General features: G+C 39.8%; 1 protein-coding gene across 4 annotated transcripts in view; it reads left to right on the top strand.

The window, feature by feature from the left end:
* Positions 1–18,548, top strand: part of GANC (glucosidase alpha, neutral C) — a 74,552-nt gene that overhangs the window by 46,191 nt on the left and 9,813 nt on the right. For 2 of the 4 annotated variants that reach the window (XM_008518596.2, XM_008518598.2), the window contains exons 14-21: positions 1,540–1,683; positions 2,803–2,899; positions 6,439–6,540; positions 7,672–7,915; positions 9,333–9,397; positions 11,073–11,149; positions 14,703–14,777; positions 17,256–17,369. In XM_008518596.2, coding sequence (XP_008516818.2) covers positions 1,540–1,683; positions 2,803–2,899; positions 6,439–6,540; positions 7,672–7,915; positions 9,333–9,397; positions 11,073–11,149; positions 14,703–14,777; positions 17,256–17,369 — 918 coding nt within the window. Of the gene's footprint in view, positions 1–21; positions 1,718–2,802; positions 2,900–6,438; positions 6,541–7,671; positions 7,916–9,332; positions 9,398–11,072; positions 11,150–14,702; positions 14,778–17,255; positions 17,370–18,548 lie in introns of all 4 variants that reach the window. The other 2 variants (XR_011529318.1, XR_011529322.1) reach the window with 2 other exon arrangements.

Genomic DNA, 18,548 nt, shown 5'->3' with positions numbered 1-18,548 from the left:
TTCTGTTGCTATTATTTAAAGATGATGATATATGTGAAAATATCTTGCAAAGTATAACGTGACATTAAAAGTAAGGTATAATAATAAATCAATTCTTAAAATCTTACAAGAACCACAGAGAGAACTGAAGAGGCCACATCTAGAGAACTGTTTTCAACCGATTATGATGATGATCATAATGATGCCTAATATAAATGGACTATTTGCTATGTGGCAAGCATTGTGCTAGCACTTTATGTACATTATGCCATTTTATCTTCACAATAACCCTCTGAAGTTGGACCCATAATTAACTCTAATCCCACAGGTGAGGAAATTGAGGCATGCATGTGTTTAAAAACCTGCTAAATTTACCCATCTAGTAAGTGATGTACCCAAGATTTGAACTCAGTTCTGTCTGTCTCCCAAACCTAGCTCTTAATCACTAAACTCTAGTTTCTGAGCATCATATATTAGGACACAGAAAACACGTTGGAGCTAGGTAAACAACATCTGGCCAAATCTGGCCATGCTCGTTCATTTCCCTATCGTCTATGGCTGTTTTCACACTACTGTAGCAGAGTTGAATTATGGAAAGAGAGGCCTTACGGCCTGCAAAGTTGAAAATATTTACTGTCTTGCCCTTTTCAGAAAAAGTTTGCCAACCCCTCCCTTAAAGGATGCTAAAGAAGGACAAAGTAGTTAAATATTTGGAAACCATATAGCCTTGTTCATTGAAGTATACACGTTTAGAAATAGTTGAAGGTAAGGAGTCAAAAGAAAATGTAAACCCCTCCAGCCATTTGAAAGACTGTCACGTGGGTGAGGCATTAGAGTATTCTGTGGTATCCCAGAAGGCAAGCTAGGCCCTGCGAGAGGATGTTACAAGGAGCAGGACTTTCCGAAAATAATGGAATGGGCTGCCTGAGGGACTCCCTGTCATTGTAGCTATTGAGTCAAAGGCCGAGAGACCAGGGAGTCTATAAAGGGATTGTAACACCCTGTTAGCCAGATGACTCAGCTGCCCCTTCCCACTCAACATTGAACATTTCTGTGTAGAACACAAACTATAGATCCTGCTAACAAACAGGTATCTTAGCTGTCAGATCCTTCAGAGTATTAGAGGGAAGGCAGAATCTTATCACAGACGGCTGTAATTGCCCTTAGTTAAGAGATGGAGCAAATGATAGATGATATGAAGCCTAATTGTGAATATTCACAACCCTCTCTGTAGGGGTTTTCCAGGGTACGTCCCGGCGTGGACTTGCTGGGCAATATGTATTTCACAGACAATGCAGCACAGCATTCTTTCATTCATCAACAAATACTTATTGAGAACCTTCTGCGGTTCTAGTACTGTTCTAGGTGTTAAGGATTTGTCAGTGAACAGAATAGACAAAATTCCCTGCCTGTGGAGCTTTTATTGTAGCAGATGATTTAGCATAGATGATAAACATAATAAATAAGTAAATTAAATGGAGTAGGAAAGAGGAATAGGGGCACTATCATATTAGTATCGTCACTGTAGGAGTATTATCATGACCAAGATTTGTTTCCTAGGGATCTACTGACATCCTCTACATATGGAATGACATGAATGAACCCTCTGTCTTTAGAGGGCCAGAGCTAACTATGCAGAAGAATGCTATTCATCATGGCAACTGGGAGCACAGAGAACTACACAACATCTATGGTTTTTATCATGTAAGACATCCAAAAAGAAGCCAACTGGACCCAGGTGCCCTGCCTTTTGGGCTGAAAGTCATTTGCTTTATAATAGCTATACTGTACTGTTCATTTCTCTTTATGTGTCTTTTCTAATAACTGCAATGATTCTTATCAGGTTGTAGCGGTATAAAACTTATTATTTCTCCCTTTGCTTCTTTTCCTTCTATGATGAACTTGAATTTTAAGGATATTGTGAGATTAATGATAACATAGAAACATCTTCCTTGCCAGGAGCCATTCGTACATGGCACTGAATACTGCCTCAGACTTTTAATGAAGTAGGCAGTGTATAAATAATAAACAAAGGAAATTAAAACAAATGTTTTGAAATTTCACAAATGCCTAAATACAGCAAGTCTTACATTCATACCAAAGGAGTAAGATCGAGAGCACAGATATACCATTTCAATAAATGTACTTTTTAAATGTAGAAAGCCTTCCTTAACTACTTAACCTTCTCAGTAGAAGGTGGTAGAATTGTTTTCCATTTGCCAGTCACATCCAAAAGACTTGGCAGTCAGTTACCCTAATTTATATCCATGGCTCTTTGTTATTTTCAGAATGGAACTGTGTTTCTATGGCCCTCCCACCAATTGGTATTTCCCGGTGGGAGCTGCTGGCTAGATATAGCCCAGTTTTCAGATAGTATGTGTTTACTTCTCTAACAGCCTCTTGCTATAACTGCAAAACACTTTAGAGAATTTTTGTTTGTAGACCAGGGCCAGTCACTTAACCTCTCTGAATCTCAGCTTTTCTCATCAATGAAACCTATCCATCTCAGAGGCTGTTGTATAGATTATAAGAGAAAAATCTCACAAAATGCCTAGTAATAGTAAGCACCAAATAACTGCTAGCTTATTATTTACCATTATTTCATTGCTATTTTAATCAGAGAAATTTTTCCACTCTTTTAAGAGGGGAGTTTAGAGTAGTTTCATTACATCATGAAAATTATTTGAGGATTTATTTTAATATTTTCCCTTTCACATTTGCACCTACTATTTACTTTTTGCATGTTAAATAGCTTATTGGGGATGTCTGCACAATGCCCTAATCCAATCATTTCTTTGAAATTTTTCTCCTTTGCCTTTGTAGCAAATGGCTACTGCAGAAGGACTAATACAACGATCAAAAGGGAAGGAGAGACCCTTTGTTCTTACACGTTCTTTCTTTGCTGGATCACAAAAGTATGGTAAGGAATGGCTTATATGATCAGACTTAAAAACACAAGTTAGCAACCTGTCTTTCTGACCATTTATGGTATATGGTGCTACTGTGTTGATGCATTCCTTTTCAGTAGCTGGTGGGCATGCCCTAGATTGTAGAGAGTGATGTGCCCTGAAGTATGCATTTTGTCCTATGAGAAAGAATAAACCAATAAAAAGTTTAGTTACTTGTTTCCCACTGAAGGCATGGCCACTTAGTTGAGAAAATGACTTCAGAATATCTCAGTTTGCTGTGATGGTCATCTCTGATCCCGCCTCTTTGATTGATTAAAACCAGGGAAAATATACTTCTCACACATTCCTTCAAACACCTGTTCCACTTAGCCATATGACTTAAAATAGACCTGGCTGTTACTTGTGGTCAGGGTCATCTATAACTGGATCCAGTTTAGTAGCTACTGCAGATCTAGTTCAACTTAACCACCTTGTGGCAGGAAGGCTATTTTAAGTCTCCTGGCCTTGAATAAATAACTGGGAGCTTAGATCCCCATTTGAAGAATCTAGCCTGTACTACACCACAGATGATATTGGGCCTCCTACTTCACCCCTGAAAACCAGCCCCCGTGGTACTCCAGAAAAGGCCAAAATATTGTTATCTCAGGCAAAGATTGTATGGAGATGCTCACCACAGCATTAGTCCTTGAAACCAAAAGGAAGGAAAATCCAAATATGTAGCAATAAGGAAATAGTTATAGAAGTATGATGTATCCATATGATAGACTATAATAAGGCTGTTTAAAATAGTGCCTTAATTGCATGAGAAAATGTTTGTAACATCATGATAAACAGATTTAAATAAAGCAAAATGCCTAAATGTTTATATATTATCCCAATTTTGTTAAAAAATAAATATACATATGTAGGTAATAATGGAAATCAATAAGTATAGTACCTTGGTGCTTATGAGTGATTTTAATTTTCTTCTTTTTACCTATCTCTGTTTTCCAAATTCTCTGTGAGTATCATTTTTAATCACTAAAAAATGTAAAGTATTTTTTAATGAAAGCATTTATAAGCAGCAGTTAAAAAAAAGATAACAGAAGATATGCATGCTAAGTAACCTTTGATTACTTAAGTATTGGCCCACTGCCTAGTCTTCAAGGCTCTGTGTGAAACTGTCGGCTTTGCCCCCAGTGCGGCGAGTGAGGCATTACAGAGAACACTATTGTGTTAAGTCCTGTGCTGAGATCAGTAGTCAGAATCTCTGACTAAACAACCATATGAGACACGAAAATATCTGCATGTTTACAGGAACCTTCTTTCTTGATGAGAATGTTGTCATGTCGATTTCAAAATCATTATGTGGATATATACATATCTCATTTGAAGCCAAGGGGAAATTTTTAGAGTACTGTTTAAAAAGAACAGTTTCTTGAAAATATTTTTCTTTGCTGGCCATAGGACAGCCTAAAATTTCTATGGAAGATTAAAACAAAAATAACTACCAAACCTGTTTTGGTAGGAGATAGACAAAAATGCTTCAGGAATAATCAAGATTTAGTAAAATGAGACTTTTATGGGTCTCTTTAGTGGCATATAGTCTATCTTCACAAACTCTTGTCAGCTGTACAGAGAACAAGAGCACTGGCTTTGAGGCTCAAATCCTGCCTCTACAACTTAGTAACTGGATGACTCTGAGTACATTATAATAGCCACTGTTTGCCGTGTTTCCGTCCTCTGTAAAATGAGGTTAAATAGTGGTTACCTGATAGGGTTGTTGTGATGAGTAAGTGGGCTAATACAAGCAAAGCAGCATAACACCTGGGTCAGTAAAGGCCTGTTAAATGTTAGCTATTGCTATTGCTCCTGCTTTTATGGCGTCCCTAGAGGGTCTGTGCCATTGCTCTCAAATTATAGAGCGATTTTTCAAGGGGAGGAATAGGCAGTAGATCAATGGGATAAAATAGAGAATCCACAGAGAGTCCAACAGATATGTGGTCAATTAATTAGCAACAAAGTTGCCAAGACAATTCAATGGAGAAAGGAGTTTTTTCAATAAATGGTGCTGGAACAGTGGGTATCTATGTGGGGAGGAAAAAAACCCTCGACCCTTACCAAACAGTATACACAAAAAGTAACCCAAAATGAAATATAGCCCTAAATTATAAATGCTGAAACAAACACAAAACTTCTAGAAGAAAACATAGAAAATCTTTGTGACTTTAAGATAGGCAAAGATTTCTTGGATAGAGCACAAAAAGCATGAACCATAAAAGAAAATGCTAAATTGGACTTCATCAAAATTAAAAACTTCTATCCTTTCAAAAATATTGTTAAAAAAATGAAAGTCAAGCCACAGAGAGAAAATATTTGTAATATACATATATATCTGTCAAAGGACTTGTATCCAGAATACCTAAAGAACTTTTACAATTAAATAATAAAAAGACAACCTACTTTGAAAAATGAGCAAAAGATTTGAATAGACACTTTACAAAAGAAGACATATGAATGATCGATAAACACGTGAAAAGATGCTCCAGATCATTAGTCATTAGGGAAATACAAATTAAAACCACAGAGAGACACCACTACACACCCGTTAGAGTGGCTAGAATTAAAAAGACTGACACCATCAAGTGTTGACAAGGATGTAGAACAACTGAAACTCCCGTTTATTGAGAATGTGAAAGTGGTACAAACACTTTGCTAAACAGTTTGAAATTTTCTTCAAGTATTCAACATACGCTGAACATAGACCCAGCAATTCCACTCCCAGGTATTTACCCAAGACAAATGAAAACATATGTCACACAAAGATTTGTACACAAATGTTTATGGCAGCTTCATTCATAATAGCCAAAACTTGGAAAGAATCCAAATGTCCATCGATAGGTAGGTGGATAAATAACTTGTGATATAGCCATACTATGGAGTACTACTCAGCAAATAAAAAGGAGGAAACAACAATATTATGCTGAGTGAAAAAAGAACACAAAATAGAACATTTTAGAACACAAAATAGTATATATTATGTTTCCATTTATGTGAAATTCTAGAAAAGACTAATTTATAGTCATAGAAATCAAATCAATGGTTGGGTAAAGTGGGGGGTTATTGACTACAAAGAAGCCCACGTGAACTTTTGCAGTAATGGAAATGTTCTCTTCCCTGCTTATGGTGCTGGTTACATGGGCATATACATTTTTCGAAACTCATCAAACTCTTCACTTCAAATAGGTACATTTATTGTATGTAAATTGTATCTCAGTAACGTTGATTTTTAAAAAATGTTCCTTCTAAACTTAGACTTGTTATACTTCAAATAGAAGTGCAATTTCAGAATATCTTCACAAAATGTTTTGTGGATTTTAACAACTTTTTCACATTAGAAAATTAATATATTTTCATTGTAGAAAATCAGAATTTGTATGTTTTAAGGTAAGAAAGAAAGGTTTTCCTTTATAGTAATTTGTCTATTACAAATAAGGAATCTGAATATGAAATTGAGTGCATGGGCTGATTTTTTTTTTTTTTTTTAATATTTTGTTACTGGTGACCAAAGGTGCTGTGTGGACAGGCGACAACACAGCAGAATGGAGTTACCTGAAAATTTCTATCCCTATGTTGCTCACTCTCAGTGTCACTGGGATCTCTTTTTGTGGAGGTAAGGTGATATGCTCAGGCTTGACGTGAGAGGAAATAAAAAGTGTGGATGCTTTCGTCAAAACTGGTCACAAATCCCTTCTCATTGGCTGTTTTGGGCGGGGATAAACGTGGGAACGAGAAAATGAGTAAAGTGAAGGAGGACAGATTAGAGAGGAGAGTGAAAGGGACGCTTCAGAGCTGTTGTGTCTTCTCTGAACTGAGGACATGAAATAAAGTCATCAGAAGTGGAGCCAGAGTGCTTCTTTCCCTCCTCTCTCTGCTACCTCAGTAGATGCTCTTGATAACCACGTGTCTTCCTGAAACATACCTTTTCTTCTTGAAAGTGAGAAAAATGGGAAGAACTACAAAGAATTTAGCAAATCAGAAATCAGCCTTACAGAAATCTTTTTTACTCAGCAGGTTTAAAATTCTGTGATATATTTTAACTGTTGAAAGAAAAAAAAAGATATGCTCTTGGGAGAGATAAATTTAGTTAAAATTAGATTCTCTGATGGGCTGCCTTCCCCGAATCCTCATAATTCTCTGCTCTGAGCGCTCTCAGTGTGGAAGGTGCTCAGCGTGTACAGTTCAGCTGCTCCTTGTTTTCTGAAGGAGTAGAAGCAACTTAATCTCACTTTGTGATAGATGTGATTTTTATGGCATTGGTCCAAATACAACACAGAGAATATGTATCCTGCTTAAAGGCTAGGCGTGAAATCCTACCTAAACTTCTGAGTATCTGTTTGTCTTTAGTTCTTTCTGTAATTTTTATCTTGCTTCAGATGTTGGTTTCAAAGGAAATCAATTGCCAACCCGCCACCCCACCCCTAAACACAGACTCACTGAATCAGGCAGACATTTTGCAATTTCTAGGTTACCTGGGTTCAAAAACATACAGAAATGTTGACCTTGCAGTGAAACCTCTGACCTTTTGACAAGAAAAGAATGTTCAGAGAGTGTATTGTCAGATCCAAGAGGCTGAGTTTTTTAGTATGTGCTCCCTAATTTGAGGCCACAGTTTTATCCTGTCATTTTGAGTGCACAGACAGCACCTTTCTCCTGTCAGTCTTCAAGGCCTTATTTGACCTGTGTGCATAATTTGTTAGAAGCCTGGTTGCCTCACTCGGTCTTTCTGTGACTGACTCATCAGCTGATGTAGGCGGCTTCATCGGGAACCCAGACGCAGAGCTGCTAGTGCGTTGGTACCAGGCCGGAGCCTACCAGCCCTTCTTCCGTGGCCACGCCACTATGGACACCAAGCGACGGGAACCGTGGCTCTTCGGAGAGGAACACACCCGGCTCATCCGAGAAGCCATCAGACAGCGCTACACCCTCCTACCCTATTGGTATTCTCTGTTCTACCGTGCACACGTTGCTTCTGAACCCGTCATGAGGTAAATACGCTTCACCAGTCAGAGGCCCCAGCAACCAGTCTATGTCTATACCAGAAGATCCCCTCAGCCCCTGGGGAATGAGTAATTACACAATGATTTCAAAAGAAAAGGTGAAGAAGAGTCAGTCAGCTTATTGAGCACCAACTGTGAGCAGTCAGGCAGTGGAGATCACAGAAGATAGAAGCTAGATCCCCTGCTACTTTGTGAATCAAGAGTTAATACTTGATAGGAGACAGAAATAGAGATTTTTCAAAGAAAAAGGAAACGACTTTCTAACTGAATTCATTCAGTACTGAACCCACAAGCATCCTCTCATGAAGAACAACATATTCTGCCATCTTAGGCTCTATCTTACCCTTAGGGCTAACCCATTCCAGGCTTGAGGTGAACAGTTTTTCTGGTGTGTAAATTATATTCAGATTCTATTTTGATGGCAGGACATGAAGAACCAATTTTCTAGGTTAGAGAACGATACACCAAGTACACACGTAGTATGCCAAGACTTCTAGATCAGCACTTGCTACTCCTGGCTCAGATCAGAATCCCCTGGGGAGCTTTTTAAAAATCCAGATTCCAAGGCCACACCTCCAATCCTACTGGGATCTCCTCGAGTAGGTCCCGGGGATCTATGCTTGTTAGAAATCTCCCTGTTGATTCTAGACATCAGCCAGGTTTAGAGACCTCTGTTACTATTTAGTAGGAAAGGAATATATTATTACAAAGGCTAGTGATTAAGCTAAAAATAAGTTTCTCTTATTAAAAAGTATCTTTTCCTCATGAAATTGAAAAAAATTATGAGAACCAGTTGATATCCAGACACATATTGAAAGTTTTATTATTTTTATAAGCCCCAATACCTCCTAGATAGTTGTGTACAACAATAACAATAAAACAAACAAAAAACCACACAACAGTTTCTCAACCCTCCAAAAATGTTGCCAGCTTGAAAACAAGAAAACCCTTTTTTTTTTTTCATTTAAATAGGTAATGATAAAGGATGCATGAAAGGCAGTGACAGCATGAAATGGCATAGATTTCATATCATTGTAAAATATGGTTTTACAAACATTTAATTTGTTTTACACCAAATGTGTTAGGCATTTGGAGTTGCACAACACTCTGATTCTGCCTGTCAGAGTAGTAGTGCTCAGCAATCAGAAGGACAAATTGCAGGTACCAGAATTCGCAATCTCTCATTGGAAGATTTAAGCTAGTAGATAGCTCTTTCACATAAGAAAAATATTTAATAATCATAGCAATTGCTCATGAAATCTTGAATCATGTGAAAAGAATCTTGGCTCTTTGGCTTTTTCCAGTTTCCTTTGAATAGTTATAAAACCGAAAATTTAAGTGATGGAATTGTAATAATAAAACACTTAATGATGTTGAAGTCAAGAATTTTTTTTTCTTTCCTCAGGCCTTTGTGGATAGAGTTCCCTGATGCATTAGAGGCTTTTGGTGTGGAAGATGAGTACATGCTAGGTGAGCATTTCTTGATTAATTATAGGTACAATAAATACTGTAATTATGTTTTTGTTACATTTCCTAGTGTAAGAGCACTAAAAAATCTCTAATCTCAAGAAAGCCAAAAAATAAAAGAGGGGCTGGCCCCGTGGCCAAGTGGTTAAGTTTGTGCGCGCTCCGCTTCAGCAGCCCAGGGTTTTCCCGGTTTGAATCCTGGGCGCAGACATGGCACCGCTCATCAGGCCATGTTGAGGCAGCATGCCACATGCCACAACTAGAAGGACCCACAACTAAAAATACACAACTATGTACCAGGGGGCTTTGGGAGAAAAAGGAGAAATAAAATCTTTAAAAAAAAAAGTTTACTCTTTAAAAAAAATTTTTTAATAAATAAAAATAAAAGAAATTCTATCACCAGGATTTTTAGTGTATTAGTGGGATCATAGCTGTATTCTATAGTTGTCGTGTAGCACTTCTCATAATATTGTTAACTTTATATAAATCCATTCTATTTGTGGATACAATCTGGGATTCTTGTTCTGGGTCCACTCCTAAGCCTTATATCGCTACAGGGCAGGGAAGTAGAAAAAAGACCAGATGGTTATAGTAAAGACCCAGAAGAGCTTATTTCATATGAAAAACAGGATTTTGTTTTTTGTTGTTGGCCTCTTCTTTAACAAGTTAACCACCAAATCCAGAACATGGAAGTTTATCATCTTGGGTGTAGGGCTCAAGAAACCAGGCTCCACAGAGAGTTGCCCAAAAGGTGAATCCTGTGTCTAAAGAGGAGAAAATATAAAATGTAAAAAAGCTAGCTCTTCAGGTCTCCACTCATCCTTAGGTCTCAGTTTAAATAGCTACTTCTTTGGAGAAAATGTCCCTGACCAGAATTTCTTCCTAATACCTAATTCCACCTACCATAGTCAAATTCAATCCTTCTTATTAAATAACTTTCATTCCATTTTGTACTTTTGCCTTTTTTGGTATTTGTCTTAACTCTAATTAATTTGTAATTACTTGTTTAATGTCTGTCTTTACTGACTGTGAACCCCATAAGGGCTAGCACCATGTCTGTCTTATTTGCCACTATATTCCCAAAGACTAGCACAGTGCCTGGCACTCAGTAGGAATTCTATAAATATTTGTTGAATGAAAGAGTGAATTCATAAATGAATGAATTTTACATACATGTGATGTCAAGGTCAAAACAAAATTAATTAATCCAGATTGCCTTTAAGAGAATTACAGCTTTCCCCATGATAACTGCCCAAAGGAGGAGGATCTGAGCATCCACGCTGACCACACTTCTGGATAACAGTTGTAGGCTCATCGTCTTCAAAGTCACTTAGAGCAAATGGTGAAGCACTTGGAGAGGCACAATGGCGCTTTCAGACTACTGGAATACTAGCAGTCATGCACAAGATGAGACTGTAATAGACTGTGTCCGGGTCCCTCCCTATTATCCTAATATGCCATAAATGGACTCATGATAGGTAATAATACAGTGACCTCTTTGAGCACTTGTCTTCTTTCTAAATGCATCTCTCTGGTGAATCATTGGTTCAACTCACCAAGGTCTCTATCTTCAAGAAGTTCACAGTTGAGTAGTCTTTGAAACCACTCAATTAGAGGGGAAGGATGTTTTCAGACCTCTTATAATGATACTCAGCTTTATTTCTTCTCCGTTTTTCAGGAAGTGCTTTGTTGGTTCATCCAGTCACAGAACTGGAAGCCACTGTAGTTGATGTGTTTCTGCCAGGATCAAATGAGGTAAGAATAAATGACAGTCAGCCACGTATCTTATATGTCTCAGATCTCATCCCTTCATTCTGATGAATTAATCCATTAGCAAATAGATTTCTTCATCATGTAGTTGTGAAGACAGCCCAAATGACTGTAGCAACTGAAGATTCTTGTAAGTCATGACCACTGGCCTCAGAGGTCGAGAAACTTAATGGAAGAGCAGGGAGAAAGATGACTAGGTGATGACACTGAGGAGGATCAGAATGGTTCTTTATCCTCACATTTTGACTTGTGTAAGTGACTCCTTGTAAACACATTGAGGCTTTGGGTAGGAAGAAATCTTCATTCTACTATGAGGTATCAAACTCTGGAGGGAAACATAAGTTTGAAGAGACTTTGCTCTTTGGTTCTGGCTCTATCTGAATCCTGAGTTTTGGTACCAAAATCTGGCCTCCAGACACTCACCAAAGTGGGTAAAAAGTAACAACAGTGACTTTCCTCTGTGCCCCTCCAGCCTTCCTCTGCTCTTTTATTGGTTGTTGTCATTGATTATTATTACTTTTATGAAATATCTTCTTGGACCTGCTGGAGCCCAGGCCACTGAACCCAGGAAGGGCACACATAAGGGGTGGGAATAACCCATGGACTGCAGAGGAGAGAGCCATGGGTGATAAGAGCAGCCTCCAGAGACAGATCAAGAATATATCCAAAGGGGCCAGGAGAAGAGACAGGGCAGAATTTTGGGGCACCAGACCAGGGAAAGAGGGTATAGAGTGAAGAGCAGGAAGGAGACAGATCCTGGAGAAAGTCTTCGAGCACTGGAGCATCGCCACAGGCTTCAGCGGGCAGGGGGCAGAGCTGTGAAGGACCCTGAGCTGATGTGGGACTGCCATGTGAAGATATTCCTGAACTGTCAAGGCAAGTGGTGAGGTAGCTAAGCCAGGCCATGCTTGCTGCTCAGTGCCATCAAGCACTGCCTTGGCAACAGTGTGAAACCACATCCAGTGCCAGTGTTCGCCCTCCATCCAGCTTTATGTTTGGTTGTTGTATTCATTTCCTGAAGCTGCTGTAACAAATTACCACAAACTCGGTGGCTTAAAACAACAAAAATTTATTCTCTCACAGTTCTGGAGGCAGAAGTCTGAAATCAAGGTGTAAGCAGGGTTGGTTCCTTCTGGAGTCTCTGAAGGAGAATCTGTTCCATGCCTCTCTCCTAGCTTCTGGTGGCTGCCCGCAGTCCTTGGCGTTCCTTGGTTTGTAGCCGCATCACTCCAACATGCGCCTCCATCTTCACAATGCCTTCTCCTCAGTGTGTCTATGTCTCCCTCTGTCTCTTATAAGGACACTTGTGATGACATTTAGGGCCCACCTGGATAATCCCTGATAATGTTCTTATCTCAAGATCCTTAATTTAGTCAAATCTGTTACCATAGAAGGTAATATTCAGTCCTTCCAGGGATTTAGATGTGCATACATCTTTTTAAGGAGCCACCATTCAGCCCACTACGTTTGTCATTCTTGATATGACAATAACCAGGCTTTTCTCCAGAATGTTCATGAATTATGTTCTTTCCTCTTGGTTTCTCTGGTAATTTGTAGTTCTGAAGGTGAGGGCTCTTTATGAAGGTTCCCCTACCAAGTAGAAACCTGAGAAAAAGCTTACAAACAACAACAGCTAAACAAATTGTCCTGCGAAGCATTTCTCCTGAGAGTTTCTCAAGTTGATTCTAACAAAGCAGTAGGCTCCCATTAAAAGGAACTAGCTCCCTTTCCAACTTAGCCATAAATTTTTGTTAATGACCTGTCATCAGTGCAAGCACATTTTCATGACTATAAAACATACTCCTTCAGCACTGTTTCCCAGAACAGTCTGTGATTGTTTCTCTCACTGTATCTTCACAAACCCTGGGTAGAAGATCCAAGCCGTTTCTTTCCAGACCTTTATCTCGCTGGCTAGTACCACATTGCACTGTGCAAGGGGGCTATCTAAAGTCACTGTCACTCTTCCCCATATTTCTGTATGGCCCATTCCCTCTCCTTCAGGTCTTTGCTTGAATATCTCCTTCTCAGTGAGGCCTTCTCTGACCATCTGTTTAAGGTTATGAACCATTCCCACTGCCCCGGTACTGTCCAGCCCTCCTTCACTCTTTATTTTTCTCCACAGAATGTGCCACCTTTAACATTTTATATACTTACTTATATGTTTTGTTTATTATCTGTCTCTCCCATTAGAATGTTAGCTTCTTGAGGTCAGTGATTTTTATCTATGTTCACTGCTGTATCCCTAGTATCTAGATGGGTTCCTGGCACATAGTAGGGCTTCAATAAGTACTTTCTGGGTGAGGGAGCTTGGTGACTGAGCTCTAGGTCTGATCTGCATGGTGTTTTGTACAGTTATACCCTCCCGAGGCTGGGGATCTTTGTATATGGTACCAGAGCACATACCCTATATCTCTCATTCTAATTAGTTCTGGAAATGGTAGGCAGGTAATCCCCAAATATTGTTTGAGTCAGTTTTTTACCTTTTATTCCCACCAGCTTTTTATCTAAAGCTACTGGAATTTGCCAAAGAAAGACATTACAAGAAAAGAAAGCTAAGACAATATCCCTCATCAACACAGACACAGAAATCCTTGACAAAACGTTAGCAAATTCAATCCAGCCAAGATAATCCATCATGACAAGGTGGGGTTGGTCCTGTTGAATTAGGAGGTCACTGTGGCTAACCAAAGTCAAGTCATAGGCCTCTCACATTCACTGCAGGACAGTGACAGACTCAACAGCCCAGCTATATAAAGGATGTAGTAATCCCAGGAGGTGAACTTGCAAAATAGACTCTGTGGTTGCCAGAAATTATACTGGGCTAGAAGAGAGAAACAGAAGTTTTTGTTCTCATGCTGTTTCTGATGGTATCTTTAGGATTTATCCCATGAAATTACTTTGTAGAACATTTTGGTACTTCAGCAACTAAACCCCATTGACAGGGATCCCAGATAGGAGTTTCAATCTCATCCTTGAATTGTACTCTGTTAAAAAATGATACTATAATAGTAATCCAAGTTTCCATTTGTTCTTCTCCAAGATCTGTGTCCTCTCTGACACTTTCCTTTTCTTCTGCCTCATTTGTAATTTATCTGCTTGCAGTATGCTTTTCTTCTTTATTGTTGTTTTTTTCTCTCTCCCATCATCTTTTTTTTTTACTACTAGATGCATTAAGTTTTGGTAAGCCAACTGGACTATGCAATCCATGAGGGCAGGAACTGTATCTTTCTGTTCACTCATGTGTACCCAGTAGTGCTGGGCACATGGTAGGTTGTTCAATAAATAACTTTTGGATGAATGGATGGACAGATGAATGGCCTTTTAGTCAACTTAATCCATCACAGTACTAGCTTAGTCCTTTGGGATCTTCTTAAAAGCATATGTTCTTCCTAACTTCTACTCAAGATTTTTTTAAAATTATGCTTATTTTGACTTTCTGGTTATTTGAGATCCAAGTAAATGGATATTTTACTGAATAATGAAATTGTGAGCAGAGTTGCTCATATACTCTTTTTCATTAGGGTCTGTTCCTTTTCAGGTCTGGTATGACTCTAAGACATTTACTCGTTGGGAAGGAGCATGTACTGTGAAGATCCCAGTAGACTTGGACACTGTAAGTTATTTTCAGACTGTTACTTTTACCTATTGTGCTATACTAATCTCCTTTGGCTGCCATAACAAAATATCATAGACCGGGTGGCTTATACAACAGAAATTTATTTTGTCACAGTTCTGGAGGCTAGAAGTCCCAGATCCAGGTACCAACCAATTTGGTTCCTGGTGAGGACCCTTCCTGGCGTATAGACAGCCACCTTCTTGCTGTGTCCTCACGCGGCAGAGGGCGAGAGTAGGCTCTCTTGTGCCTCTTCTTATAAGGACACTAATCCTATTGGATTAGAGCCCCACTCTTAGGATCTCATTTAACCTTAATTACCTCTGTAAAGGCCCTGTCTCCAAATACAGTCACGTAGTGGGCGGGGCTTCATCATAGGAATTTTGGAGGGACACAAGCATTCAGTCCATAACATATGCATTTGCACAACAGAAGCAAGGACGTTAGTGTTCTGCATAATAACACCTACGTAGAGAGAGAGAAAGTGGATTAGTGATCGCCTGGGGCTGGGGCAGGGAGAGGGTTTGGGGAGCCATGGGAGTGACTGTTAATGGGTACAGGGTTTCTTTTTGGGGCAATGAAGATGTTTTAAAATTGATTGTAATGGGGGCCAGCCCGGTGGCGCAGTGGTTAAGTTCACACGTTCCGCTTCTTGGTGGCCCAGGGTTTGCTGGTTTGGATCCTGGGTGCGGACATGGCACCACTTGACATGCCATGCTGTGGTAGGCGTCCACATATAAAGTAGAGGAAGATGGGCACGGATGTTAGCTCAGGGCCAGTCTTCCTCAGCAAAAAGAGGAGGATTGGCAGTAGTTAGCTCAGGGCTAATCTTCCTCAAAAAAAAAATAAAATTGATTGTAATGATAGTTACATGATTCTGAGTATACTAAAAATCATTTAATTGTACACTTCAAATGGGTGAATTGTATGGCATGTAAATTACATCAATAAAGCTGTTAAAATGTGAGAAAAAGGAGTATAAAAATAATATACGCTCTGATTTCACAGTGTGAAACATCGAGGAAGAACAACTCTTCCCCATATGTTCACATTTGTACGTCTAAGAAAAGTAATAGCACTGAGAACAGAGAAGAAACATGGTGTTCACTACACAGGCCGTACAGAGTGTCCTTCTAGAGGGCCCAGTTGAAAGACCTGAGTCTTCATTGTGACCCTGGACCTCCATGTCTTAGGGAATGCTGTGAGTCACGGTGTTAGAATCAAGGGACCCGCCCACACTGAGTTTCCGAAGGGAAGTTTGTTCCTGCAGCTGAATCACAACCACTGCCTCAAGCCCTGAGTAGTGCAAAGATTAGTAAATAGATATTGATGTTATTTTTTAGAATTGTCAGCAGCCATATGAACTCCGTTATAAAGAAAATGATTTCAGGTGTCAACTTTCAGATCCAGAAGAGACCTTAACATTTGTTTGCTCTAATCGTTCGTGCTTACAAGTGAAGAAACTGAGGTTCAGAGAAGTTAAATTGCTTGTCCAGGGTTGTGGCTAGACTGTGGCAGAACTGAGACAAGCCCCCAGGTCAGCTGGACTCCCATTTCAGAGCCCATTCCATACTAACTTACTCCCTCATTCTTTGAGAGAGAAAAAAACGAAGAAGAAATCGGCTGACGAAGGTGGGGAGGTGGATGTTTCTTACCTCTGGCTGCCACCTGCAAGTCAAGCAGGAGGTGGACATCTTAACGACTCCACCCTCACCCCCAACCTCATTTATATTCTTGTACTCTTCTCCCTGCCTGCGCTTTACTCAGCGTGAAGTACTCAGAGCGAAGTTCGGCCCTCGTGGGATCCAGGGAGCTTCCTCACGGAGGAAAGCTACTGAGCGTTCCCTGCTGGGAATGCCATTCCAGAAGACCCATAGGTATGGGCTGTGCCTACATCCCTGTTGTTAGAGTCACTTAAAGTGCCCTTGGTGGCTTCTGTAACAGAAGTTTCACAGATTTACCCTCAGAATTGAGTCACTCATCCTGGTGATCCAGGGAAGCAGAGAGCAAGAAGGGTATAAGCTACACTGAATAGGTACAAAAGTCATCTCCCCCAAACCAACAAACTGCCGTCTTTTATATACACATGTACACACACATCTGGGCCTGTTTACACAGACAGAAAAATTCACTCTTTTAGCAAGGCCCTAGAAATAAACTTGTTTATTATAGTGACAGGAACATTAAAAATACAAAACAGGAAAGGCTACTGACAGGATAAGCAGAGTAGATAATAAATGGATGAAGGGTGACAAGTTTCCCTAATAATTAAAAAGCAGACCCTTTTTTAGTGTTTGAAGTCTTTTCCTTTTAATGCCAGGGCCCCCATATTTGCCATCTCTGTGCTCACAAATTTATTTTGCCTTTGAATCTATACCTATAAAGAATGTGAGTCTTGTACAATGAAGTATTTTCAACTTCTAGTTTGAAATTGCATTATATGAATACTCCTTTCCTGAGAGTGTTGCTCTGTTACAGATACCAGTGTTTCAACGAGGTGGAAGTGTAGTGCCAATAAAGACAACTATAGGAAAGTCCACAGGCTGCATGACTGATTCCCCATATGGACTCCGGGTGGCTCTAAGCACTAAGGTATTTGGAAAATGTTACCTTTACACAGCTCACTTATTACTACTCTATCTCTTTACAGTGGTAGCCTTTTGAGGATGTGACTATATATAAAAGTGGTGAACCCCATCTGTGGATAGGTGCTTCTGATGTTTATCTAGAAATCAAAGTTTTGAATCATTTCTGAACCATTGTCCAGCTTGTCTGACTTTCCTGGAATTGTTCTTAAGGGACTCTGAGAACTAGAAATGATAGAAATTTCCTGTGGGGCATCCTGACCCTTGGTGTTCTAGCTTGGCACTGATTACCACTGGACCAAAAGCTCATTGGGCCACAGGCAGCCTGCCACATGGATTAGCCCTGAAACTCCATCTCCTGTAAAAGGCTACTTTGTCTATGCAACATTTTAGGGACACCATCCCCAAACAATGACTTCTGTTCTCATCAAATGGCTCAAACAACTAAAATCTCCTCAGGGAAAGCCTGGAAGGATCCAGAATTGATCTGTCCTTTTGAAAAGATCTTTTGAGCCAGTGAGGCCCATTGCAGATTCCTCTGCTATCCATTTGCCCAAATACAGCACCAAACACAAATTCTGACTCTCATGCAAATATTATAAAATAATTAAGCTTTCTTTTTCTTACATCTTTCTTTTCCATCTGTTTCACTTACACATGTCGTCTTGAGCCACACTATGGGCCTGGGGCCCATGAGAGGCCACGGAAGAAGTACAAGAGACTCGAGATCCATAGCACGTCAAGCACTGTCGATAACAGTAAACTGCCATATGGAGTGCTGTGACATTGTCTGACTCGCAAAAGGGGTCCTCCTAAAAGGAAGTAGGAACTACACACCTTTCTCTAGATGAAGGGTCTTCTAAAGATAGTTGATCTCATCCATCAAATACTAATTTTTTTTTTTTTTTTTTTTTTTTTTTTTTTAAAGATTTTATTTTTTCCTTTTTCTCCCCAAAGCCCCCCGGTACATAGTTGTGTATTCTTCGTTGTGGGTTCCTCTAGTTGTGGCATGTGGGACGCTGCCTCAGCGTGGTCTGACGAGCAGTGCCATGTCCGCGCCCAGGATTCGAACCGACGAAACACTGGGCCGTCTGCAGCGGAGCGCGCGAACTTAACCACTCGGCCACGGGGCCAGCCCAAATACTAATTTTTTTTAACTTCAGTTTCATTCTGTGAACTTTTCTTG

This window comes from Equus przewalskii, chromosome 1 (assembly GCF_037783145.1).
Source record: "Equus przewalskii isolate Varuska chromosome 1, EquPr2, whole genome shotgun sequence".
NCBI classification, from domain to species: Eukaryota; Metazoa; Chordata; class Mammalia; order Perissodactyla; family Equidae; genus Equus; species Equus przewalskii.
The sequence above is the reverse complement of the archived record's forward strand: the minus strand, read 5'-3'. Positions and strand labels throughout refer to the sequence as shown.